Source organism: Takifugu rubripes, chromosome 9, assembly GCF_901000725.2.
Source record: "Takifugu rubripes chromosome 9, fTakRub1.2, whole genome shotgun sequence".
Taxonomy (NCBI): domain Eukaryota; kingdom Metazoa; phylum Chordata; class Actinopteri; order Tetraodontiformes; family Tetraodontidae; genus Takifugu; species Takifugu rubripes.
In genome coordinates, this window is record NC_042293.1 from 193,716 (window position 1) to 220,632 (window position 26,917).

The 26,917-nt window shown below is 45.1% G+C and overlaps 2 protein-coding genes, 1 long non-coding RNA gene and 1 pseudogene across 6 annotated transcripts; 2 read left to right on the forward strand and 2 right to left on the reverse strand.

Annotated features, from left to right (window-relative positions):
* Positions 1-3,941: 3,941 nt before the first annotated feature.
* On the reverse strand, positions 3,942-4,787 carry cox8b (cytochrome c oxidase subunit 8B). Its single transcript, XM_003979312.3, has 2 exons — positions 4,560-4,787; positions 3,942-4,119 (listed from the first exon to the last, which is right to left on the reverse strand). Exons 1-2 carry the CDS (start codon positions 4,665-4,667, stop codon positions 4,024-4,026), a joined length of 204 nt encoding a protein of 67 aa, XP_003979361.1. The 5' UTR covers positions 4,668-4,787; the 3' UTR covers positions 3,942-4,023.
* A 148-nt stretch (positions 4,788-4,935) lies between these two features.
* LOC115251056 (uncharacterized) lies at positions 4,936-8,224 on the forward strand. The gene is made up of 2 exons (XR_003889608.1): positions 4,936-5,075; positions 7,906-8,224. It is a non-coding gene; the product is annotated as an uncharacterized lncRNA (long non-coding RNA).
* On the reverse strand, positions 5,071-8,542 carry c9h11orf24 (chromosome 9 C11orf24 homolog). 3 transcript variants are annotated; one of them, XM_029841987.1, is made up of 4 exons: positions 8,411-8,542; positions 7,305-7,573; positions 6,612-7,015; positions 5,071-6,533 (listed from the first exon to the last, which is right to left on the reverse strand). In XM_029841987.1, exons 2-4 carry the CDS (start codon positions 7,414-7,416, stop codon positions 5,871-5,873), a joined length of 1,179 nt encoding a protein of 392 aa, XP_029697847.1. In that variant the 5' UTR covers positions 7,417-7,573; positions 8,411-8,542; the 3' UTR covers positions 5,071-5,870. The 3 variants fall into 3 exon arrangements, with proteins under 3 accessions (XP_029697847.1, XP_029697846.1, XP_011619096.2); XM_029841986.1 differs by having other exon boundaries at positions 6,573-7,015; XM_011620794.2 differs by having other exon boundaries at positions 5,071-7,015.
* A 7,743-nt stretch (positions 8,543-16,285) lies between these two features.
* LOC101079267 (myosin heavy chain, fast skeletal muscle-like) lies at positions 16,286-26,104 on the forward strand (annotated as a pseudogene). The gene is made up of 40 exons (XR_003889523.1): positions 16,286-16,335; positions 16,539-16,760; positions 16,839-16,982; positions 17,066-17,222; positions 17,310-17,337; positions 17,412-17,517; positions 17,605-17,697; positions 17,776-17,839; positions 17,911-18,009; positions 18,092-18,195; positions 18,313-18,452; positions 18,561-18,679; positions 18,880-19,029; positions 19,114-19,284; positions 19,391-19,691; positions 19,768-19,838; positions 19,927-20,014; positions 20,149-20,266; positions 20,347-20,470; positions 20,595-20,731; positions 20,814-21,069; positions 21,151-21,393; positions 21,492-21,668; positions 21,746-21,891; positions 22,044-22,134; positions 22,237-22,626; positions 22,718-22,844; positions 22,928-23,046; positions 23,124-23,320; positions 23,454-23,637; positions 23,731-23,896; positions 24,031-24,155; positions 24,245-24,553; positions 24,632-24,835; positions 24,927-25,052; positions 25,133-25,303; positions 25,383-25,487; positions 25,578-25,673; positions 25,755-25,886; positions 26,007-26,104. The product of XR_003889523.1 is annotated as a myosin heavy chain, fast skeletal muscle-like (transcript).
* The last annotated feature ends 813 nt before the right edge of the window (positions 26,105-26,917 follow it).

Here is a 26,917-nt window from a genome sequence, read left to right on the forward strand (position 1 = left end):
CCGGAGGAGGTATTATATTAAACCAGCACCTGGTCCAGGAGGAGGTGTAAAAAACCAGCATCTGGTCCACGAGGAGGTATTGTAATAAACCAGAATCTGGTCCAAGAGGTGTTGGTAATAAACCATAGTCTGGTCCAGGAGGTGTTGGTAATAAACCATAGTCTGGTCCAGGAGGAGGTGGTTGGAAATCAGCCTCTGGTCCAGGAGGAGGTGGTTGGAAATCATAGTGTGGTCCAGGCGGAGGTGGTAATAAATCATAGTATGGTCCAGGAGGAGGTGGTAATAAAGCATAGTCTGGCCCAGGTGGAGGTGGTAATAAAGCATAGTCTGGTCCACAAGGAGGTATTGTCATAAACCAGCAGCTGGTCCACAAGGAGGTATTGTAATAAACCGGCATCTGGTCCACAAGGAGGTATTGTAATATTCCAGCATCTGGTCCAGTAGGAGGTGGTAGGAAATCATAATCTGGTCCAGGAGGAGGTGGTGATAAATCATAGTCTGGTCCAGGAAGTGTTTGTAATAAACTATAGTCTGGTCCAGGAGGTGTTGGTAATAAACCATCGTCTAGTCCAGGAGGAGGTATTGTAATAAACCAGCAGCTGGTACAGGAGGAGGTATTGTAATAAACCAGCATCTGGTCCACAAGGAGGTATTGTAATAAATCAGCATCTGGTCTAGGGGGAGGTGGCAATAAACCATAGTCTGGTCCAGGAGGAAGTAGTAATAAACCATAGTCTGGTCCAGGAAGTGTTGGTAAGAAACAATAGTCTGGTCCAGGAAGTGTTGGTAATAAACCATAGTCTGGTCCAGGAGGAGGTAGTAATATACCATAGTCTGGTCCAGGAAGTGTTGGTAATAAACAATAGTCTGGTCCAGGAGGAGGTGGTAATAAACCATAGTCTGGTCCAGGAGGAGGTGGTAATAGACTATAGTCTGGTCCAGGAGGTGTTGGTAATAAACCATCGTCTGGTCCAGGAGGAGGTATGGTAATAAACCAGCAGCTGGTCAAGGAGGAGGTGTAAAAAACCAGCATCTGGTCCACGAGGAGGCATTGTAATAAACCAGCATCTGGTTTAGGAGGTGTTGAGACCACACTGGTTTGCAGCAGGGCAGATGGACCAGGCTCATCTGTTGCTCCACACTGGTTCTGCCCTTGGCCAAGGTCATCAAAGGAACACATGCTGCAGCAGCTGTGGGTCTTTGTCTGTAACGCCTGGTACCGAGCCCTCTTTACAACACGCACCTCCTCTACTTCCTTAACGTCGCGTTGCGGTTCTGGATCGACCTTTGGCCTCTGCTGGTCACCCGACGCCTCATTCACCACGAAGGCAACGGACGGTGGCCCAACGAGAGTTGACCGGACCGGTTTGGACCCATCTGGAGCGGTTTGCTCTCCGCCTGCGATCAGTCTGGGCAGCGCCATACGAGGATCTGATTCAAGGGTGGGATCGACACCGTGTTTTGGGTTCCTAAAAACCTCAGTTTCCTCATGCTGGGTTCTTGCAGAGGTGCGCTGCCTGAGCTCCGCCGTCACCTTGCTCCGTCTACCGCAGGGCGGGGAGCGTGACGGGCTGCTGCTGTCACTCCGCTGGCCAGAAGTCTTCTTCACGCTAAAGCAGCACCCCATCGTCTGGAGGGATCGAAGAATGAGGCGCAGTTCTTAATTCTGGATCAAAAATTGACTCAACTGGAGAGAGATGAGTTGTCTTCGTGTAATAGTGGCTTAACCTTAACGATTAATGTATGTGATACTTAACTATTAAGTTTTTTGTTATAAGATTATCAAAGCTCAACGGCTTTGAGTCAAAGTCACCTATTGTGACTCACAACCCAAAATAGAGTTTTATCTGTTTTGATCTCGCAAAAATAATCTCCCTTAAGTGTTATAAACGCTGTGCTTTGCATCAAAGCCAAAAATGTAGAGTGGGTTAAATTGCTGCTTATATGACTTACTGTATATTTTGTCATGGAAATGATTAAATATTGCGATTTTAAATCACCGTGTCCCAAATTATTACGCAAATATTTTGCTACGATTCTTCTGCGGTAGCGATGGAACCCTTAGGTATTAAATTGAATGTTAAACATCTTGACGGCTCGTTACAGTCCAACATTGGAGCCCTTCTTTGATAGCAGCTTCACACGCTCGTATCCCTCTTTTGCAAAGACTGGATGCCAGAAATGTACCGACCTTTCATCTTCAGGTGGGTTTTTGGTTTTGTGGTTCAAAAACCTGACAGGAAACACAAGTTTATCAAGTATTTGTCATAGCAGGAGTGCTACATGCCGAGTCAGACAGCCTTCGTGGACGTGTTTTAGTCTTTAGCCCGGTGTCTTCCTCTTGGACCGAAGTTAAAAGACTGACGCTCCTTAGACTTGGAACGTCTGTACACCAGGAATTGTTCGTATGATGAGCAAAGTTTCTCTGCAACGCCAAGTTTATAGAAAGTTAGCAGCCGTTTACCAATAGCACCCTTCACATTGATTCACGTACTTCAGATCGCCATGGCAATGCTGCACTTACTTTGTTTGGAATTATCCGGCTTGGTTCCAGCTTTGTAAAAGTGTTTTGCACCTCACGGCCACCGTAAGAACCACATCAGCATCGGCTGTTCAACAAAATGCTCTCGTTCCTCCAGAGCTGAACCTTGGATACGTCGGGGATCACAGTTGTGGATGGAGTCACTCACCTGAGATGCTTTTGAATCACCGCACTCCAAACTGAAATCCAGATGCGCTAACGACAGTAACCTGTATTTCCCCTAGAGGGAGACATTTCCCGCCAATTCTGTGGTCCCCGTCAAAAATGATGTTTCCGTTTGGACCCAACAAAGGAAACTGTAGCAGCACATATATGATCACTTCTTGCTTTAGATGTTTGTAGGAACTTAAGTTCTTGAAAGCAGTTCTTGAATTTCTGTTTATCCTTTCTAGCTGGTCTTCCTCTTTAATCCGAGCTCCCTACATTTTTTTTTACTGTTAGTAACAGATTTAAAACTTTGGGTAAAATTTGCTTTGAAACCAAATAAAAGTTTTGTGCACCTACATAAAGGATCACCTGTTGTGCGGCTTTATGTGTAAAACGGAAAATTCCAACACTATATCTGCAAGTTCCAAACAACAAAGAACAAGTCCAAAGCAGCTGCACCTCCCGACGAAGAGCAAAGGAGATAAAGTTGTTGTTGCGTCCTTTGAGACGTGCAGTTATCTCCAGAACTACTTGTCCCCTTGGTTCTTTTCAGGAACATAACCCAGAGGTCCGGCAGCGTAAAGCTGCATTTCCAGATGTTGCCCCCCAGGTCAGCTGGGGCAGCGCTGTTTTTAGCCCCAGCACCTGGTTTCAAGGGGTACTTTTCACTCTGAGGGGGTGATTATGGAGATTAATTGAATCTCAGCCACATTTAAGTCTCTGAAATACTCAAAATCAATATAAATGCTGCTCAAATCACTTTAAAAAGAAACAGACACGGGCGTTCCATAAAAAAAAGATTATTTTTTTACATTTTAGGTTTTCAAGACACGTTTTCAACCCTAAAGAGAAGAAATATTTTCGGCCAACTTTATTTTTTGTAATTTAAAGGAATGTAAAATCGTGTTATCTATCAGAATGCCTGAAAGGGCGATCAGTAGTTTTACTTTGTAGTGTCGCATTTTGTCGCCTCCCTGTGGTGAACTACAACTACGGGCGTTATTTTATTTTATTTTATTTTTAAGAATAGTCTCATCACTACTTAATAATTAATATAGATATTATTTTGAAAGGTGATATCTGCTTTACTCGTGTTTATATTTGGACGGTGATAACCTGCAGTCTACTCATTTTATGTCATTAAATTTCTTCTGAAGGTACTTTTAAATCCAGGAAACAAAGCATCGCCTATAGAATCTATAGCTTCAACTATGAAACACATCCAGTGGACAAAAGAGTCTGATCACCGTGGTTTGAACAGATTTGATGATGTATTTTACTGTAAAGGGCAGAAATATCCCTCTGAAGTGCGGCAGCGCTTGTTGTGCGTCCTCCTACACCTTCTTCTTATAGTCCTCCAGGTGAGACAGGATCCAGCCTGACGGACCCAGGATGGCCACAAACAGCACGGTCATAGCTATGACCTGCTCCTGGGGTGCACACACACAAACCCACAAAGAGAGCTTTATTGATTATGGATTATTGATTAGCTCCATCTCCAAACTTTGATCACAGTCAAAAAGCGGCCGGTTTTCAGTCTTCCAGAACCGAACCGAATCCATCAGAAACATTGTCTCACTTCTGATCTTGACGCTGAAATACGAAACTAAAAGTCCGAGGCCAACTGTGTGTGTGTGTGCGTGCGCGCGCTCGTGTGTGTCTACGTGTTGGATCTGAGCGCATTAATGGCGCAACAGTGACGCACTTTAATTAAAGTGAAACATTATTAGTTATCAATTATCAAAGTCTCCGGGGAGGAAAAGCATTTCGGACCGGATCGCGCCAGGTGGTTCTGAACAGATTGTAATCGGATTATTGAGTTCCAGTCATCGGTTTCCTGACAGTCGGGTGCAGATGAACTTGAACTCACCCCTGTGGTCACGTTATGTTTGGCGGGTTTGGAGGTCACGTTCGCCGCGGGGACCAGGTGAGTCCGCAGCGCGCTCCGGAAGAGCCGAGACACGGATGGCAGAGACATTCCGAGGAGGACAGGACAGGACAGGACAGGACACGGGCGACAGCTCAGGGCGGTTCTGAAGTCAGCACCTGCAGCACAACTGACACTTTGGCCCCAGTGCGTCTGTGCGCGCGCACGTGGAAGGGGGTGTTGTGATTGGTCGGTGAAGAGGTCAGGTGGGATGGAGGTGTGGGGTCACTAGAGGATGGACCCCGTGGTGCTGGGACCGGAGGAGGATCTCGGAGGTGCTTCAGAGCCTTCAGCCATGAACGTCAACACCAGGAAACATCTGCCCCCCCCCTCATCCCCTCTAGTTCTAGAGGTCCAGGAAATGAGTGACTGTATTTCCTTGTGGTGCCGAACAGAACCAACGACAAAAGTGGAATCGGATCACTTCAGTGAAAATGACGTAACAATCCGAAGGTTCCGGTAAGATTCAAATTTAATGGCACATTTCAATACATGCTGCTTTGTGGGTTGGGGCCTGACGACCGCCAAAAGATACAAAAATAATTTTAAATAAAATACATTCGTTTGCTAATTAACGACCAACTTGAAAAAAAAAAAAAAAGAGTTTTAATCTTTTTACTCGACATCTCAAATGAGAAACATGAAATAGGTGTCACCAACACTGCCGGCGCCGCCGTCCCAGTCCCGTTTTTAGTGTAATGAACCGGAGCTGTGACGTCTCTGGTTCTGGTCCGGCTCCTTCCCAGACGGGTCGGCCGCTTTAATCCAGGTGCAACACTTTCAATACAATGCGTTTTACAATCGGAATCAAACCATCAACCTATTGATCAGCAGAGGATCCCCTGTCCAGCTGTCACCACGGTAACAACCGGCAGGTTCCCCCCCTTGGTACCGTCTGACCGCTCCTGCAACAGAAGCTACATTTATGAAATGTTTCCTCTTTACATGAAATGTGATCAGAATGTTCAAGAAGCCCTTTGAGGCAGGAAAGACGTTGAAATGTTTTCGGAATCTGTGCAAAAAAAATCGTCGGGAAAACGGAGAAAACTGAAACCGGAACCCTGAATAAGAGTCGGAAATGTGAGGAGACCCGTTTGGCACAGCTTAACTAGCTTAACTAGTGTTGATACAACTCAACACGTGGCCACAATAGACCCGTTTGGAAGTGACCGAAACGCTCCGTCGGCGTGTTGCGAATGTTCTCGTCTCGCCGTGGCGCCGCAGGAGCGGAGCGGCGGCGAGCGTCCGCCAGCCTCACACGCCCGAGTCGTACATCCCATTGATCAGGTAGTCCACCTGGGTGTAGTCCTTCCTCCTGTAGCTCTCGTAGGCCTGCGAAACAAACACAGCCACGGAGACCAAGAAGAAGATGAGTCCGAACAGAACAATGGCCAACAGAGACGCCGTGTCCACCAGCTGTCGGGTCAGCGCCGCCCCCGCCACTTCTACCGCTGCAACCTTCGTCCCCGAGACCGCTGGCTCAGCGGGGGTGCTGCCCCCCGTGGGGGCAGTTGTGGCAGCAGTTGTGGCAGCTGGTGATGCAGGTGAAGGGGAGGTCCGGTCGGGCGATGGCGCCGGACCCGAGGAGGCTGCTGACAACGCTGTCATCTTTAGGAACGTGGCTGTGCTGACAGAGGTGGTGGCGCCACCTGCTGGCGGCGTCGCGGAGGTTCCTGGGGTGCTGGGCTCAGCCGGAGGTTCTGACGTGTGTTCCTGCCGGGAAAGTGTTGTCGCTGCAGCAGAGTTTGTCTTTGTTGTTGCCACAGAGGACGACCCAACGGTGCTGACCGTTTCTGGAGGGGTTCCTGATGCAGTAGTGGGACCATGAGCCTCCTGAACCGGCCCGTGGGGGGTGCCAGGAGACAGGGGGGCCGTTGTCCCAGTGGGTCGGGCGAGCGAACCGTTTCCTCCATCCGCCTGGGTGGGTCGGGCGAGCGAACCGTTTCCTCCACCCGCCTGGGTGGGTCGGGCGAGCGAACCGTTTCCTCCACCCGCCTGGGTGGGTCGGGCGAGCGAACCGTTGCCTCCACCCGCCTGGGTGGGTCGGGCGAGCGAACCGTTTCCTCCACCCGCCTGGGTGGGTCGGGCGAGCGAACCGTTGCCTCCACCCGCCTGGGTGGGTCGGGCGAGCGAACCGTTTCCTCCACCCGCCTGGGTGGGTCGGGCGAGCGAACCGTTGCCTCCACCCGCCTGGGTGGGTCGGGCGAGCGAACCGTTGCCTCCACCCGCCTGGGTGGGTCGGGCGAGCGAACCGTTTCCTCCACCCGCCTGGGTGGGTCGGGCGAGCGAACCGTTGCCTCCACCCGCCTGGGTGGGTCGGTGCACAGACGGAGAAGGTCTGGTGACCTCTGTAGACCTGGTGGAGGAGTGGGCAGCTGGTGTGTTCGCACTAACCGGACCTGAGGAAACCAAAGAATGAAGGTGAAGAACAAACATGTGACATCAGGGGCAAAGATATTCTCAGATCACTAATTTACCGACTTTAAGCTATCGATCTGGATCTTATCGATCCACAGCGATTTGTGGGCGAGTCAGCAGGACTGAAGCCGGCCTGAGCAACAACTAGCTTAGATTTGCTTCAGTCGTTCCACTTTTACCGAGAGGACATAGAGAAACTTAGCTCTGCGTTTAGACACGTGACAAGAAGTGATGGACCATCAGCATTTAGTTCCACATCCTCACACTCACATGTAGGACATTTAGTCTGTGGGTCCTCTTGCAACATGACGGGGGTGGAGAACACGATGAGGAGCAACAGGAGGTAGAGGAAGGCAACGGGTGCAAAAGGACTCACGGACATGTTGGTCTGGTGGTGGGTTTGGGATTACAGTTCTCTCACACACACACACACACACCCACACACCCTTCAGAGGACACACACGCCTACATTGATACAGGCACACGTTAAAGAGACTCACACAGAGGGGCAACACGAGCGACAGTTGAACTCCCACATTCTGTACAAAACACAAAACACAAATATATCAGATAAAAGGGAAATATTCAGGAATATTCGTGACAAAGTAACTCGATGTGACGGGACTCATCTCGGTCCCGCTGACAAACCTAAATGGATCGATGAGCTGAATGAACCAGAACCAGCGTGGATTTATTCTTGGTCACGGACATAGCTGTTAGTTCTATGTTTGGAATCTTTAGGAACATATCCTACATATTTATTGAAGGATCGTCAGGCTCGGCTGGAAGCTCGGGACCTGCTGCTCTTCAGTCCCGGAATCGATGTTTATTCTGATAGAATTTTAAGACCTTGTTATCTTTCCGTTCACAGCGTTTCTAAAGGAGCTGCTTTCACCTCACAGACACCTGCCCCAAAGGCAAACACCAAGAAGGGATCAAAGATCATCTTAGACGTCTACGTGGACAAGCACCGGGACCAGGAAGTACCAGGAAGTTTCACTGGGCCGCAACTATTTGGACTCAAGACACCATCAATAAAATGACTCAAGCTGGGAAGTTTGCGACTCTGTTACCTCTGTTAAATAAGATGTTTGTTTGGCGCATTTGCGGCACATTTACACCTACAAAGACGAAGAATGTGGAAGATTTAGTAGCACCGGTTCGGATCGGTTGTCTGGTATAAACAGGTTTAAAGATGAACAAGTCTAAGGACGTTACATTCAAGGAAAACACAGAAAAGTACTGCAAAAGAACCAAGTGACGTTAGCTTAAATGTTAGAAAAATGCCACGAAAGCTGGTGTAAAAGGTAACAATTTCATACAAGTGCAGTGAATGCGGATAATTTTTATTAGTGCAACACAACTCGGGAACTTACCAGCGAAAAATTGCAGAAACAAATTTCTATTTCTTCTTCTTCCTCCTCCTCCTTCTTCTCCTCCTCTTTCTTCTTCTGCGTTTTCTTCTTCTCCTCCTCCTGCTTCTTCTTCTGGAAATTAGTGGCGTAGCTCAGTCCATTTGTGAGTCCTCTATCGCCACCTGCTGACCGGGAGTGTGAACAGCCTGTCCGTATCATACAGCTAAATCCGACGGAATCAAAACAAACTAATAACAAATAAAAAAAAGGAAACAAAGACGACACAAAGAATGATGGAGACTCCAAACAACTCATATCTCACTTTCAAGTCTTTAAAACTTTAAAACATCCATTGCTCACTGCAGTTCATAGACTTTATCTTTTCATTCCCTCTGTTTCATATTTATTGCATTCCATAATTACATGTGTTACATTTTAAGCAACATAACATCACATTTCAACCCCTTTTTGTTAAGCTTTTGGAGGCCCCAAGTGTAATTTTTAATAATAATAAAAAAATTGACATCAATCTTTACATCCAAAATGCATCAATTCAGTAATAGAAATCCAGCTAGACAGTTCCACACAAGTTGTGCCTGCGTGCCATCCTATCCTATCCTATCTTATCCTATCCTATCCTATCCCATCCTATCCCATCAAGTGACCAGATTATCAGCCTTTCTGGTTTTTGGAATTGAATGGAATAAACTGACTGTTTTAAACCTGAACCATGACTCTGTAACTGACTACTGAGCCTGATGATGCGACCTTTCACAGATCCATGTCCACATGGTGTCATATAAAGTTGTCAGTCAATGCTAAATATCATTTTACAGGAGTAAGCTGTGCTGTTTCCACCATTGCTTTGTTCAAGAGAACAAAGCTGCAAGTTTTATTGTGGCACAACTGTTACGAAATGGGTTTTAGAGAGGACCCGAGAGCAGACCAGAACACGGTGGTAAGAGAGTCCAAATGAGTTTTATTACAGGGAGGGCAACACAAAGACAAACAGTCCTCTTGGACTGCGGGTAGGTCAGGAGTAGGATCCGCACTTCATGGGGTCCAAGACCAGAAAGCAGTCCTCCCGGACTGCAGGGAACCCAGGAACCGGATGCAGCATGCTCACCGGTCCAGCAGAACGGCATGGAGACCTTGAGCATGCAGGGAAACAAACAGGGCAGCAACAGAGACAACAAGACACTACGGCCCTGATGGGCAGGCGCTCCCTCCTTAAGTAGGCAGCCAGGTGGCAATCGCCCACAGGGGCGCCTACCCACAGTACCAGCTGTAGGCAATGAAGCTCCCCAACGCCCCCTGGAGGGGGAAAAAACAGACACCACCCCGGACCCCAACAACAACACTATCATTAAATGAAAAAACTAAACAGGTGTTACTACAGAAACTGGAAAAGGATAAAGCCATTGACAGACCAAAATACTACCGTCTATATCCAGGAGAAACCATCCCTTGCATTTATGGATTGCCCAAGATCCACAAACCAGGGACCCCTCTCAGACCCATAGTAAGCAGCATCAATTCTGTAACCTACAACATTTCCAAATACTTGGCCTCCATCTTGTCGCCCATGGTTGGCAACACCCCACACCACATCAAAAACTCCCAAGACTTTGCTCAAAAAGTCGTTGGACTCACACTACTTCCAGAAGAGACTATGGTATCTTATGATGTCACGTCACTCTTCACGTGCATCCCCACCGCCAGCGCCATAGACACCATCCACAAGCACCTTCTATTGGACAAGAATCTTACAGAAAGAACAACCTTAACACCGGCCCAAATCTGCACCATGCTGGACCTGTGTTTGAACACCACCTATTTCCAGTACAGAGAAGGCTTCTACAGGCAGAAACATGGCTGTGCCATGGGCTCACCAGTATCCCCTATAGTTGCCAATCTATACATGGAGAAGGTGGAATCCCAGGCCCTGACATCCTTCACAGGAACTGCGCCAAGCCACTGGTTCAGGTATGTGGACGACACCTGGGTCAAAATTCAAATACAAGAATTGGAAGCGTTCTCCGATCACCTCAACAAAACAGACGAGCATGTAAAATTCACCCGGGAAGAGGTAAAAGGAAACAGTCTGGCCTTTCTGGACTGCGCAGTCAAGATCACTGAGGACAGAAATCTCACCATCGAAGTCTACAGAAAACCTACACACACCGACCAGTACCTCCAGTTTGACTCTCACCACCCGCTGGAACACAAGTTGGGAGTGATCAGAACTCTCCAACACCGGGCCAGAGAAATACCCACCACATCCCAAGGCAGAAAGAAGGAACAGGACCACATTAAGACAGCTCTCAAAACATGTGGCTACCCAGACTGGGCCTTCACCAAAACCTCAAGAAAGCAAGACCTCAGCAAAGGAGAGGAGGAGAGAAACAAACGCCGCAGCGTTTCCATCCCCTACCTGTCTGGAGTCTCGGAGAAGTTTAGGAGGATCCTCCAGAAACACGACATACCGGTTCATTTCAAACCCAGCAACACTCTCAGACAGAGGTTAGTACACCCAAAGGACAAGACACCAAGACCCAAACAAAGTAATGTTGTTTATGCTGTACAGTGCCAGGAGAAATGCAAGGAACTGTACATTGGGGAAACCAAACAACCTCTACACAGAAGAATGGCACAACACAGACGTGCCACCTCTTCGGGTCAGGATTCAGCAGTCCACTTACACTTAAAGGAGAGTGGGCACTCCTTCGAGGACAGCCAAGTACGGATACTGGCCAGAGAAGACCGCTGGTTCGAAAGGGGGGTCAAGGAAGCTATCCATGTTAAATTGGAGAAACCATCCTTAAACAGAGGTGGTGGCCTGAGGCACTTCCTATCACCCACATACAATGCAGTCCTCCACTCCTTCCAACAGCAAAACAAACATTCACACCATTCCAGGAGACCCAGTGACTCATCACCATGTGACCCAGCAGACAAAGGGGAGACATCTCAACAGAAACTAGGTGAACGACCTGACCAACGACCCTGCTAACGACTCTCAGGTGACCACCCAGATCATTAGCATGCAAATGGTCCACAGGGGCTATATATTTTCAAGCTCTCTCCCCAGCGATTTCAGAACTGAAGAAGCCTTCTGGATAGAAGGCGAAACGTCTTCAAGAGAAGAAACCCAGTCCAGTTGACAGAGAAAACTACCTTGGTTAACCTCAAAGAGCCTCTCTGCTTTCTCTTTTTGTAGAGGCTAATAAGGTGTCTTCATCATCATCTTGTAATTAAACAGGACCCCTGTGAGTGGTGAGGATGGTGGACAGCTATCCTCAGCCTTTATCCTGTTAATAATGGAGGTTAAATTTGGAGATATTTGGAAAACGCCATCATCGCCATTCCTATATAACAGGCATTTAGGTGTGGCTTTCATTTAGACAACTGTCAGCAACTTTCTGCCTAACAAGCTCTTTTGCTTCTGAGCTGATTCCACGTTGACCTTCACCTCCGCAGCCCGAATGTATCCATCTTCGCTGACATTTAAATTCACAATCTTCCCGACCGGCCATTGGGCTCGTTGCAGTTGAGGATCCACAATCATCACCACAGTTCCCATTTCCAGATTGCTTGTAGGTATGCACCACTTCTGACGTACTTGCAGGGTTGGCAGATATCCTTTGACGCGACCAGAAATGGTCTGCGATCATCTGGCTTTGTCGCCATCTTCTTCTGGTGAGGGCATCGGGGACATAGTCACGGACACCTGGGGTATGATGCATCCCACCGCCCCATCAGCAACATACTTGGCGTCACTGGATCAGGATCCGCTACATCAGAGGACACGTACCCAAGTGGTTTGGCATTGAGGATTCCTTCAACTTCAATCCTTCAGTTCTCTTTCGGCACCTCTGAAGTTGGTTCCTTGATTGGAATAAATTTCTGATGGGGTTCCTTGGCGAGCGATGAATCTCCTCAGAGCCAAAAGAAAGGCGTCTGTGTCCAGGCTACTTATTAGATCTAGATGCACACACCTCGTCGTCAGGCACTTGAAGATCAAGCCCCAGCGCTTCTCGTTACAGTGTCCAACCTTCACTAGATAAGGTCCGAAACAGTCAACTCCCGTGGAGTAGAACGGCGGTTTGAACAGTCGCAAGCGTGCTGCTGGAAGATCAGCCATAAGAGGTACAGTTGGCTTTCCTCTCCATTTCTTGCACTCTGTGCAGGTTCTCTGGATGTGTTTGACCGCCTGTCGTCCTTGCAACACCCACTACTGTCGTCGGAGCTCTGCAAACACTTGATCAGACCCCGGATGCAACAGCCGATTGTCCACTTCTCTAATAAGGAGCTTCACCCACTTGTGATGAGGTTCCAGAACAATGGGATGAATGTCAACTGGGTGTGGTTCTTCCATGCGTCGGAAGCGGCCTCCAACTCTAATCAATTCGGTTGCCAAGTCCCACTCCGGTGAGAGACAGCTTAGTCGGCTGTTACAAGACACCTGTTTCCCCTTCCGAAGAGCCTTGACGTCATCAGGGAAGCTGTCCACTTGGCAGGTTCTCAAGACTTGTAGTTCAGCATCTCTATAACTTGTGGAAGGTGCCATTGGGTCTTGCAAGACTGACCCAAGCATGGACTGTTGTGTGGCATTCACCACTTCCGCCCAGGTCGCGAACTGAGTTGCATCTGAAGTGGTAATTACTTCTGCTGTCTGAGTGAGGCCACAGAATTTGCTTCGCTTGAGTTCTTCAGTACCCTCTTTCTCCAAGTTCATTGAAGCTGAAGGCCAATGTTTGGAAGACTGGCGGAGAAAAACTGGACCCTCTATCCACCGGTTTGGGAGAATAAGTTCAGCCACGGTCTTCCCGCGTGTGACATCATCGGCTGGGTTGCTAGGGGAGTCGACATATCTCCACTCATGATTTTGGGTGAGCTCCTGGATGGTCCTCATAAATCTGGGCCTTTACTGGGTCTCTCTTCAGCCGACGTTCAATGCTCCGTAGTGATGCCATCACGGCCTCCATCGTAGCACGTAGTGGTGGTGCATCCTTCTTGCGAGGCAGAGGCATGGCATATCTACGTGTGTCACCAACCTTCATTCGAACCGTACCTGACTCCAAGGTTTTGATTGCCTCTTGGTCCTGTCGGGAGCGCACTACCAACTTCTCACTTCGGAAAGGCAAGACATCAACCTGGCGGCCACAGTCGTTCCACCTGGCGGTATAGGTAATCGGCGAGTGATTGGACGTTGGTGAAGTAGAGGGCCTGTGCTTGAACCTGGTGGGGTGTGAGACCATTTGGTCCTTGCAGCGCCCATCCCAGCTCGGTATTGACGGCAGCTGGTCCTCCACGTAGGCCTAAGCGGACCCGCTCCTTCGCTGCGATAAGACCTGTATTGTCTGCACCAATCAGGAGAAGGGGATACATCTTGTCAAAGGACTGAATTGAAAGTCCTCGAAGATGGTCGTAGCGCTTCTGCAGGGCTGCCACTGGGTGGGACTGTTCTGTCAAGGACAGGCGACTAGCTGTGAAGGCACCTTGAACTTTGTGTTTCACTTCAGGTTTGGTGGCAGACGATATATGGAAGTCCACTGAGGAGCCCGAAAGGTGTGCAACGTCATGGCGTATCGTTCTCAACACCATGGACTCTGCTTCACCACTCAGGCCGAGGTAGCGTACTGCTGCAGGGAGTATAATTGTGCGCTCAGCACCGGCGTCCAGGATTGCGTAAGTATGTAGGGTTTTATTGCCATGGCTCACAATGACTGGGACGACCTTTAAGTAAACTTTGCTCGACTGCTTGGCAGGGATAAGAGTGGTCCCAACTGTGGGAGTCGTGAGATACACTTTGGAGCTTGGATTGGCGATTACATGCAGGACCTTTGGGAACAGGTGCATGGCTTCCAGCCGATTGTATCAGCGGTGCTGATATGAGGGCACAAGTTGGTGCAGGTACTGCACTGGGGGTAGTGGACGACTGATGCAAGGCGACGTACCTGTGGCCGATATCACAGGTTGGATGAGACGACTCTGGCGTGCTTGATCCACTGCTGCCGCTGTGCTGCTCCACTTCGTATTCATCTTTGCTGTCTGCAGGAGATGATTCGTCCCTCTTCACAGTTTTAGGCAACTGTTCTGGTGGAGGTGGCCTTCTTTGTCCCACTCCTTGAGTGGTGGACCCCATCTGATGCCCGAACACTGGCTCTGGCTGCCTCATTGTCCAAGTGGTATCGACCGGCGGACTTGATTGCTGCAGCCATTCAGGGTTGGCATTAATTGTCTGGGTTTCCACCAAGGACGGTGGCAGCATTACTTCAAAATCTTGAAGATATGCTGGAGGGTGCCTCCTTCTGGTCGTCTTTGGTGAATCTTCTGAGGCCACTCTCTGCTCTGCCATGTTTTAGCTACTGATCTGGCTCGAAGGACCAAATGTGAGGGATTTAATGCAAATGATGAGAATCCCTCCAATAATTTGCCAGTCTCCTCATCTGCAGTGGGCGCTCTGGTCAGAGAGTCACAGGACAGCAAGAGAGTGCACTCAATGGCTTTATTCAATAACAGGCAGTCAAGTTTGGGTGTGGTATCTGAGATAACAAAGAATGTAGATTCAGGTTTACAGAATGGTTAAATTATACATTTAATGCAAACAAATCACCATCTGAACGCAAAGGAAATTACTTACATGCCACATGGGCATCAACGCATCGCTGGCTGCCTTCTTCAGGAGTCCACAATACAACAGACCAAGAAGAAGAAACAATGGCCGCCAAACCTATTTATAGGGCCCGAGGACCTTCCCAGCTGCCCAGGCACTGCCCGAATAAAATAAAGATAAAAATAAGACAGAACGGGAAAAACAAGGAGGAATTCTATACAGAGTTACTAGAGGAAATTACAAATTGTATGAACAACAACAAAAAAAGATAAAGCAGTGAGAGTTTTGGACCTAAAAAACCTTTTACGCCAACTATCAATAGGGGCTTGGGTTGAACTGTTTAACAGGCAAAAGTTGAAGTTGCAAATAGGTGACCATAAATCAGAGGACATGAACAAAACATGTGGACTGTCACAGTGTGATGGCCACAAGTATTAATAGCATATATCATTGACGTAACAACAAAACAATTGAAATGACACGAATATTTTCTGCCCTGGGGGAAATGTGCAGCAGGAGTGAATAAAGTAAGCCGGTTTTAAAGAAATAAAGTATCCTTCTCTTATCTAACTCTAAAAGGGGAAAATTCATTTAATTTCAATCAAAATGATTGATTTGGATCTCAATCCATCTCTGAAACCAAGATTGAATTTTTATTCAAATGGATAGTAATGGATTTACAAAAAAGAGTCTTGTGTTTCTTACAGAGGTATTTATTAAAAGTCATTTTACATAAATAAACCTTGACTAATGAAAGCTAATCTAGTAAACCTAAATTCTAATTTTCTAAGTATGATATCATTTCAAGACAACCAATTATGTAATATTATGAGAGAAAAAGCAGCATTGACATTAAATCAAACATTCCTTTCAGCACATTATTTCAAGTTGAGTGATGCTTCAGAATAGCTTCCATCATAGATTATTGATCTGTTTAGGGTTCATGTCCAAGAGCAACTGGTATGAGGTGAAACCTTAAACATCACATGTATTGACTTACAACATGTGTCTCCTTTTCGCTGTCAGCCTTTCCTTATTTGGCACATACACTACATATAACTTGGCTGTGTCAGCAAAGCCCCTGTGAATATAAGGACCCCTTTGGAGACATCAGTGTGGAACAGGAGACCCGTGAGTTGGTGGTAAATATTGTTTAGTTGTTGTGTGTTTTTGATTTTTCAAATTAGTTAAACCACTTAAATATCTCCAAATTCAACAAATCAAAATGTTCACATTTTTGAAATTTCTAACTGTTGAATTTTCTTTTCTTATCACATATATTCTTTTAACAGCCACAGAGAATACAATTCCCCATAGGAGCAGCAAGGTAAAGGCAACATAACAATTAATTGATTGATCCTTAAATAACTAAAAATGTGTCAAATTATTCTGATATTCTCAGTTCAGCAGTAATATTATACAGTATTAAGCTGGATTCCATTGCTAAAAAAAACCCCACACAAATTAGTCTAGTCATTATCTTAATTAACATAACTTAAGTCATTCAAATCCTCTGTAATTATCTAACAGACATAAGCCGCCACCATGAGTACAGATGCGGAGATGGCCATTTATGGCAAAGCTGCCATTTATCTCCGGAAACCAGAGAAGGAGAGAATTGAGGCTCAAAACAAACCTTTTGATGCCAAGAGTGCCTGCTACGTAACTGATACTAAAGAGCTGTACTTGAAGGGAACAATTCTCAAGAAAGATGGTGCTAAGGTCACGGTCAAAGTCCTGGGTACTGAGGAGGTGGGTATCATTTAAGTCCAGATGAATTAAGAGTAAACATAGTTAAAAATTGCTTCAAAAATACTGTCGCTCTTGCAGGAGAGGACAGTCAAAGAAGATGACGTCACTCCAATGAATCCTCCCAAATTTGACAAAATTGAGGACATGGCTATGATGACCCATCTCAATGAAGCCTCTGTGTTGTATAATCTCAAAGAGCGTTATGCAGCATGGATGATCTACGTAAGACACTGACTGATGGGATACCGGACGTTTGCTGAATGGTGAAGATGGACTAACAACTGATTATCTGTGGTTACTTTCAGACCTATTCTGGGTTGTTCTGTGCCACTGTGAATCCTTACAAATGGCTTCCTGTGTACGATTCTGAAGTTGTAAGTGCCTATAGAGGCAAGAAGCGTATGGAGGCTCCACCCCACATCTTCTCTGTTTCTGACAATGCATATCAAAACATGCTCACAGGTAAGCGATAGGAAAATAAATGAATAAAAAACAGGTTTTTGTATGTACATTAGCAAATATTTATAATTTTTTTGTTTTCTCTAACAGACAGGGAAAATCAGTCTGTCCTGATCACGTAAGTTATATTTGTTAAATTTGATCAAATACATACGTTCAACTGATTTTTAACAAATCTTTACATGCACCTAGTGGAGAATCTGGTGCTGGAAAGACTGTCAACACCAAGCGTGTCATTCAGTACTTTGCCACAATCGCTGTTGGTGGTGGAGAAAAGAAGAAGGAATCAAAGATGGGAGTATGTTACCTGAGCCAATGATAAATATGTATTTTTCCTGTCCTAAACACACACTAAGTCCTTTCACATCACTTCTAATGACTATAGGGCTCACTTGAGGATCAGATTATTGCTGCTAACCCCCTCTTGGAAGCTTATGGTAATGCCAAAACTGTGAGGAATGACAACTCGTCTCGTTTTGTAAGTACAGAGAGATTTGTAATTGTGTGAGTTTTCTTCCTTTTGTCCCCTTCATATTCATACTTTTTTCCTCAATAGGGTAAATTCATCCGAATTCATTTTGGCACAAGCGGCAAACTGTCTAGTGCTGATATTGAGACATGTAAGTAAGACTTAAGGTGATGCACACATTCCCATTTTGGCCAAGCTCTAACTGTTAAACCACTTTGACAGATCTGCTGGAGAAGTCTAGAGTGACGTTCCAGCTTCCCGATGAAAGAGGCTACCATATCTTCTACCAGATGATGACCAACCACAAACCTGAGCTGATTGGTAAATACTTCTTGTAATCTAGCAAGTTTTTTTTCTAACATTCAACAGACTACTGACTTTTTAACTTTTTTTTTTCTTCTAGAAATGTCACTTATCACGACCAACCCCTATGACTTCCCCATGTGTAGCCAGGGTCAGATCACTGTGGCCAGCATTGACGACAAAGTTGAGCTGGAAGCTACTGATGTGAGACTTATGAAGCTGAAAACTCAAAATGATCAGTTGTCTCTGGCATTGTTAAAAAAAAAGAAATGAAAAACAGGACCATTTGGAATCTTAATATTTGCATTTCTGTTTGATTAGAATGCTATTGATATCCTGGGCTTCACTCATGAAGAAAAAAATGAGCATCTACAAAATGACTGGTGCTGTGCTTCATCATGGTAACATGAAGTTCAAGCAGAAACAACGTGAGGAGCAGGCTGAGCCTGATGGCACAGAGGGTGAGTGTAAAGTAGAAAAAGTCTTTATTGGACTTGCAGCAACTGCAGCAAGGAAAGTCAAGGCCACATCCTCTATGCACTAACTACAAAGTGTGACATGATTTTCAGATGCTGACAAAGTTGCTTATTTGCTGGGCTTGAACTCTGCTGATATGCTGAAGGCTCTGTGCTATCCCAGGGTGAAAGTCGGAAATGAGTTTGTTACCAAGGGACAGACAGTCCCTCAGGTATGGGAGAGGAATTATGCACGTTTGAAATTGTTCACAGTCTGAGACAATGCAGCTAAGAATAAATGTTCCGGCTTTATCCTGTCTGTATGAGTAACTTTTGTGAGACATCAGCTAAGGAATAGAAGACACATATATTGATATTCATTTTTGCAAACCAGTAGTCCAGGTTTATTCACACCACATGTCTGCTTTTTCAGGTTAATAACTCAGTGCCTGCCTTGGCTAAATCTATCTATGAGAGGATGTTCTTGTGGATGGTCGTCCGTATCAACCAGATGTTGGACACTAAACAGCCAAGGCAGTTCTTCATTGGTGTCTTGGATATTGCTGGCTTTGAGATTTTTGATGTAAATCAAACAACAAACTGTTCACCTTCAGTCTTTCAATAGCCTTGGTGTCAGGCATTATACTGAACAACTGTATCCTTACAGTACAACAGCATGGAGCAGCTGTGTATCAACTTTACCAATGAAAAACTGCAGCAGTTCTTCAATCACCACATGTTTGTCCTGGAACAAGAAGAATACAAGAAGGAGGGTATTCACTGGGAGTTCATTGACTTTGGTATGGACTTGGCTGCCTGCATTGAGCTGATTGAGAAGGTATTATTCTAGTTGTATCTTGAGACCCTTTTATATCTATGTATTTCTTGGTTTGGCTACAGTTGAATATGTAACTTACATCTGTGTATTTGCACACCTTTTCTAGCCTATGGGCATCTTCTCCATCCTTGAAGAGGAGTGCATGTTCCCCAAGGCCACAGACACATCCTTTAAGAACAAGCTGTATGATCAGCATCTGGGCAAAAACAGAGCTTTTGAAAAGCCAAAGCCAGCCAAGGGAAAGGCTGAGGCCCACTTCTCCCTGGTGCACTATGCTGGTACTGTGGACTACAATATCAGTGGCTGGCTGGACAAGAACAAGGATCCACTGAATGAGTCTGTTGTGCAGCTGTATCAGAAGTCTTCAGTTAAGCTGCTCTCTACCCTGTATCCTCCTGTTGTGGATGGTAGGACTTTTACTTCAGTAAATTCAACCGCAATGGGTCTAAATCAGCCAAACATATGAACTTAAATTATCTACAGAGCCTGCTGGTGGCAAGAAGGGAGGCAAGAAGAAGGGTGGCTCTATGCAGACTGTGTCTTCACAATTTAGGGTAAGATTACATCATTTTTTTAAATTGTTTCTTCTTGAAAGTAACTTAAGTATCTCAGTAATAATATATAACCATTTTGGCCCCACAGGAGAACTTGGGCAAGCTCATGACCAACTTGAGGAGCACCCATCCTCACTTTGTGCGTTGCTTGATTCCCAACGAGTCAAAAACTCCAGGTATAAAAACCACACCACAATCACAACAGAATGTTTGTGGTCAGGTTTTGTTTACATTGGATCTCTCAATGTTGTGCTACTTTCACAACAGTGAAATTTTTATTTCAAATAATAAACATTTGCTCTTTTAACAGGTTTGATGGAGAACTTCCTTGTCATCCATCAGCTCAGGTGTAATGGTGTGCTGGAGGGTATCAGAATCTGCAGGAAAGGTTTCCCAAGCAGAATAGTCTATGGTGATTTCAAGCAGAGGTATTCTGTCCAAAAAAAGAAGCATTTTAAATGCAATATGTACAAATTTATCATGAAGACTCCTGACTGTCTCCATAAAGATACAAGGTCTTGAATGCCAGTGTCATCCCTGAGGGTCAGTTCATTGATAACAAGAAGGCTTCAGAGAAGCTTCTTGGATCAATTGATGTTGATCACGACCAGTACAGGTTCGGCCATACCAAGGTAATACGATGTACCCTAGTGTCGGATATGATATATAAAACTTGGGAAATAGTTTAAACAATTGAGGAAATGTCAAAAAATGCCTGATGTATCATTAAAAATATGAATTACCTCTGTTTCTCAGGTGTTTTTCAAGGCTGGTCTTCTGGGTACACTTGAGGAGATGAGAGATGACAAACTGGCAGCTCTGGTCACCATGACTCAGGCTCTCTGCCGTGGTTATCTCATGAGAAAGGAATTTGTGAAGATGACTGCAAGGAGGCACGTAGAAAGCAGATGTATTTAGGTGCACGTCAATTTTGTAAATGTCAATAAATTAACGGCACACTTTTCTTATCGACAGGGATGCCATATATACCATTCAATACAACGTCCGCTCATTCATGAATGTGAAAAACTGGCCATGGATGCACGTGTACTATAAGATCAAGCCTCTCCTGAAGAGTGCAGAAACTGAAAAGGAGTTAGCTCAGATGAAGGAGAACTATGAGAAGATGCAGACAGACTTGGCTGCTGCCCTGGCCAAGAAGAAGGAACTAGAGGAGAAGATGGTGTCCCTTTTGCAGGAGAAGAATGATCTCCAGCTGCAAGTGGCATCAGTAAGTGCAGAGTCAGAAACTGAGTTTCTTAGGGGATTCATTGATGTTGTCCTAACTTCAGTTATCATTGAAAAAAAATAGGAGTCAGAGAATCTGTCTGATGCTGAGGAAAGATGTGAAGGTCTTATCAAGAGCAAGATTCAACTGGAGGCAAAGCTGAAGGAGACCACTGAGAGACTAGAGGATGAAGAAGAAATCAATGCTGAGCTTACTGCCAAGAAGAGAAAGCTGGAGGACGAATGCTCTGAGCTGAAGAAGGATATTGATGACTTGGAACTCACCTTGGCCAAAGTGGAGAAGGAGAAACATGCCACTGAAAATAAGGTTTGTGCCGAGTATTCGGCATACTGCCTACCATATGGCTTTCAATGTGAAGACTACTGTAGAGAATAACGACACACACACCTTACTTTTGAAATTAGGTGAAAAACTTGACTGAGGAAATGGCTTCTCAAGATGAGAGCATTGCTAAGTTGACCAAGGAGAAGAAAGCTCTTCAGGAGGCTCATCAGCAGACTCTTGATGATCTGCAAGCTGAGGAAGACAAGGTTAATACTCTGACCAAGGCCAAGACCAAACTTGAGCAGCAAGTGGATGATGTAAGTTTCCAAGGACATACAAATCAACAAATACTGTATCTTTATTGAGATAATAATGAAGTCATATTGATGCTCAGCTTGAAGGCTCTTTGGAACAAGAAAAGAAGCTGCGCATGGATCTTGAGAGAGCCAAAAGAAAGCTGGAGGGTGATCTGAAACTGGCTCAGGAGTCCATAATGGATCTGGAGAATGACAAGCAGCAGTCTGACGAGAAAATGAAAAAGTATAGTAGCCCCCCTAAATATAAACAATAACCAGTCCATTTGTTGGAATGGGAAATGTATTAAGACACACAGTCATACAATAGCCAAGTATGTATGTACGTATGTACATACATGTTCAAATGATAGATTTTGTCCTCTTTTACCCTCTCAGGAAGGACTTTGAAATCAGTCAGCTTCTCAGCAAAATTGAAGATGAGCAGTCCCTGGGTGCTCAGCTCCAAAAGAAGATCAAGGAACTTCAGGTAACAACATGTACTGTTGTTACCATGTCGAAAAGATAGCTGTTTTCATTTTATAAAGTAAGAGTATTCCTTCAAATAACAAGCCACCTTTACTACCAACAGGCCCGTATTGAGGAACTGGAGGAAGAGATTGAGGCTGAGCGCGCTGCCCGTGCTAAGGTTGAGAAGCAGAGAGCTGACCTTTCCAGAGAACTTGAAGAAATCAGTGAAAGGCTGGAGGAAGCTGGTGGAGCCACTGCTGCTCAGATTGAGATGAACAAGAAGCGTGAAGCTGAGTTCCAGAAGCTGCGTCGTGACCTGGAGGAGTCCACTCTTCAGCATGAGGCCACTGCAGCTGCTCTTCGCAAGAAGCAGGCTGACAGCGTTGCTGAGCTGGGAGAGCAGATCGACAACCTCCAGAGAGTCAAGCAGAAGCTTGAGAAAGAAAAGAGCGAATACAAGATGGAGATCGATGACCTGTCTAGCAACATGGAGGCTGTCGCTAAAGCCAAGGTATGAAACCTGTTTACGTGTTAACTTGTAAATGTGTCAAAATACGTACTGAAATTTGACTGTTGTTATCGACCTCTCCTTTCCTTCTTAGGGAAACCTGGAAAAGATGTGCCGTACTCTTGAGGACCAACTCAGTGAACTGAAGACCAAGAATGATGAAAATGTCCGCCAGATCAATGATCTGGGTGCCCAAAAAGCACGTCTCCTGACAGAAAATGGTATTTATGAGTTTGCACAAAATGATCGATTGTTGATCCTTTAAAGAACTGACAACCATTCATGCGATATGACATTCCATCAGGTGAGTTTGGCCGTCAGATTGAGGAGAAAGAAGCTCTCGTCTCACAACTGACCAGAGGAAAACAGGCCTTCACGCAGCAAATTGATGAGCTGAAGAGACAGATTGAAGAGGAGGTCAAGGTTAGTAAAGCTCAGTGTGTGTAAATTCCATTCACGGATTAGAGCTTTTGTACATGGGTTTTATTTTCTTACACCAGGCCAAGAATGCTCTTGCCCATGGGCTGCAATCAGCCCGCCATGACTGTGATCTGCTGAGGGAGCAGTTTGAAGAGGAGCAGGAGGCCAAGGCTGAGCTGCAGCGTGGAATGTCCAAGGCTAACAGTGAGGTGGCTCAGTGGAGAACCAAGTATGAAACTGATGCTATCCAGCGCACTGAGGAGCTTGAAGAAGCCAAGTGAGTAACATTCAAATAACGAATTGATAAAGAGGGGGCACACTGATACCCATGCTTAAGAGGAAATACGGTGGCAAGTGGAGCACACCCGAGATGTAGACTTTTATAACTCAAAATGATAAACTATTAACAGGAAGAAGCTGGCCCAACGTCTTCAAGAGGCTGAGGAACAGATTGAAGCAGTGAATTCCAAGTGTGCTTCACTTGAGAAAACCAAACAAAGGCTCCAGAGTGAGGTTGAAGACCTCATGATTGATGTGGAGAGGGCCAATGGACTGGCTGCCAACCTGGACAAGAAGCAGAGAAACTTTGACAAGGTTTCAACATCTTTGATGTGCTATGTGAAGATTGAAGGCTAACGTTCTTTAGATTTTATTAAACCAAGTCAAAAAACTGTGTCTGTTACTCAGGTCTTAGCAGAATGGAAACAGAAGTATGAGGAAGGTCAGGCTGAGCTTGAGGGAGCTCAGAAGGAGGCACGTTCTCTTGGAACTGAGCTCTTCAAAATGAAGAACTCTTATGAGGAAGCTTTGGATCAGCTGGAGACCATGAAGCGTGAAAACAAGAATCTCCAGCGTAAGTGCTGACCACACCATGTTGATCATTTGCCATGTGCTAAAAACAATTGTATATCTTTGGTATATATATCTGTCCTAAAGTATACTCTGAAATAGAAGTTTGAAGACAAATGCACACGTGTGTCTTTGTAGAGGAGATCTCAGATCTAACCGAACAAATTGGTGAGACTGGCAAGAGCATCCACGAGCTGGAGAAAGCCAAAAAGCAGGTGGAGACAGAGAAGGCTGAGATCCAGACAGCTCTTGAGGAGGCAGAGGTACTTTTAGAAATCACTTTTGACAAATTTAAAGCTCCCTTAAGAATACATATTTGGAGACAATCTTTAATGAATACTTGAATTTTTAGGGAACTTTGGAACACGAAGAGTCCAAGATCCTTCGCGTCCAACTGGAGCTCAACCAGATTAAGGGCGAGATAGACAGGAAGCTGGCGGAGAAAGATGAGGAAATTGAGCAGATCAAAAGGAACAGCCAGAGGGTGACTGACTCCATGCAGAGCACTCTGGATTCTGAGGTCAGGAGCAGGAACGATGCCCTGAGAATCAAGAAGAAGATGGAAGGAGACTTGAATGAAATGGAGATTCAGTTGAGCCATGCTAATCGTCAGGCTGCTGAGTCCCAGAAGCAACTGAGAAATGTGCAGGCACAGCTCAAGGTATGTTAGCACGCACTGCTGGATCGTCTGTCCTAATTTGGAATCAACATTAATATTTGAGCAACGTTTTTCCACCAGGATGCACAACTACACCTTGATGATGCCGTCAGAGCTCAGGAGGACCTCAAGGAACAGGCTGCAATGGTGGACCGCAGAAATGGTCTAATGATTGCTGAAATCGAGGAGCTTAGAGCTGCACTGGAACAGACGGAAAGAAGCCGTAAAGTTGCTGAGCAGGAGCTGGTGGATGCCAGTGAGCGTGTTGGACTTCTGCACTCTCAGGTGAAAAGGCACCTCCTTTCATCTTTCTATCTAACTTGTAATGAAAATGGAGATACTAAAATATCATTCGTGGATTTCTTTTTCACTGTAGAACACCAGCCTCATGAACACCAAGAAGAAGCTCGAGTCTGATCTGGTTCAGATCCAGAGTGAAGTGGATGACACGGTTCAGGAAGCCAGGAATGCAGAGGAGAAGGCCAAGAAAGCAATTACTGACGTAAGTTTAATTAGTTTTTGATGTGTTGTGTTTGCAGCTATACGTTTCAAGATATTATGAGCTCCTTCTACATTCTCCAGGCTGCCATGATGGCTGAGGAATTGAAAAAGGAGCAGGACACCAGTGCACATCTGGAGCGAATGAAGAAGAATCTGGAAGTTGCTGTTAAAGATCTGCAGCACCGATTGGATGAGGCTGAGAACCTTGCCATGAAGGGTGGCAAAAAGCAACTCCAAAAGCTCGAGTCAAGGGTAAATACGGAATAAAAGTGTGGAATGTGAATTTGGATGCATATGAAATTGTCCATAACATTCTGCTGCTTTCATAAAGGTACGAGAGCTGGAGACCGAGGTTGAGACTGAGCAGAGACGTGGGGCTGATGCTGTTAAGGGTGTCCGCAAATATGAGAGGAGAGTGAAAGAGCTCACCTACCAGGTAGTCTAATGTTCCAAACATTAATATCATAAATCTAATGTTTGCAGCCTCTGTGAAGAGTCATGTATGGTTTTAATTTTTTTCTCAAAGACTGAGGAGGACAAGAAAAATGTTACCAGACTGCAAGATCTGGTGGACAAATTGCAGCTCAAGGTGAAGGCCTACAAGAGGCAATCTGAGGAGGCGGTAAGGACCAGTATGCTATCGAAATATGTTCAATTACGCCATTTGTGTCTGTTTTTTCATGATTTACATGTGGTATTTCAGGAGGAGCAAGCTAATGTTCACTTGTCCAAGTGCCGGAAAATTCAGCATGAGTTGGAGGAGGCTGAGGAGCGTGCTGACATTGCAGAGTCCCAGGTCAACAAGCTCAGAGCCAAAAGCCGTGACTCTGGAAAGGTAAATAACATCTGGCCTTTAATTTACTTCCAAGCTTTGTTTACAGATCTGTTGATCCCTTTACCTGTATACACATGTGTAAACTCATGAATAAGTTACTGATGTACCTTTATTTCACAGGGAAAAGATGCAGCTGAGTAACAAGATCCAGCCTCTGGTTGTTTGTAGTCATATAATATGATGTAAAATAAACCATAATAAACATTTTTGCTCTTGACTTTCTCCGTGTCATTTTGATTTAACTTCTTTTGCAATCCACTAATGTAGTTCACAGATGCAAAGTAAAGCGATTTATAGGGGATCATCACCTGTTGCACCAGTTTACTTACTAAAAAGTTTGTCAGTGGATTTTACTATTTCTCAAAACTGATTAATAACTTTCTTGGTGTTAATATTCAGAAGATACAAAAGAATTGCCAAACATTGACTTTCTGTTAAATCTGTCAAGAAATTAACAAAATGTTTTACATGTGGGAATTTTTTTTTTTTTACGTCAAGCTGCATATCGGAATTGAGTTGCTGAACGAAAGTCAGATTTGTGAACAAGTCAAGACCACTATGACTACTTTGGAATAGTCAAAGCTTCAGTCAATACCAGGAGAAGATTCTTCAAATATACAAAAAAAGTTCAAAAGAACAGAAATATTATTCAAAGATAAGAATAACCTACTGCCAAAACATATCCAGGGAATGTTCACAGACTGAACTTTCAAAACACAAGTTTAAGTCAACATTGGCATATTGAGCTGTGGGAAGACTGTCAAACAATTTGCAGATATTTAATGTTTAAACATCCATCAGTTTAAAAAAAACTGCAAACAGATTTCTAAACTGATATATAGTGGAGGTAGTGTGTTAGATTTATGTGCATATTTATATAATTTGCATATTATGCAAAGCTGAACCAAAAAAAGTAACACAATTGCAACCAATAATTATTTTTGCATATATATTTTCCACATATTTCTGAATTTAGAATAGTTGTAAAAGTATAAATGAGTATCAATTTTATGATAATTTAATGTACTGAC

Coding starts and splice junctions, on each gene's coding strand:
- cox8b (XM_003979312.3), bottom strand. CDS start 4,667: ATGTCTCTGCCATCCGTGTCTCGGCTCTTCCGGAGCGCGCTGCGGACT. Junction 4,120..4,559: donor AACATAACGTGACCACAGGG/GTGAGTTCAAGT, acceptor TGTGCACCCCAG/GAGCAGGTCATAGCTATGAC.
- c9h11orf24 (XM_011620794.2), bottom strand. CDS start 7,416: ATGTCCGTGAGTCCTTTTGCACCCGTTGCCTTCCTCTACCTCCTGTTG. Junction 7,016..7,304: donor ACAGACTAAATGTCCTACAT/GTGAGTGTGAGG, acceptor TGGTTTCCTCAG/GTCCGGTTAGTGCGAACACA.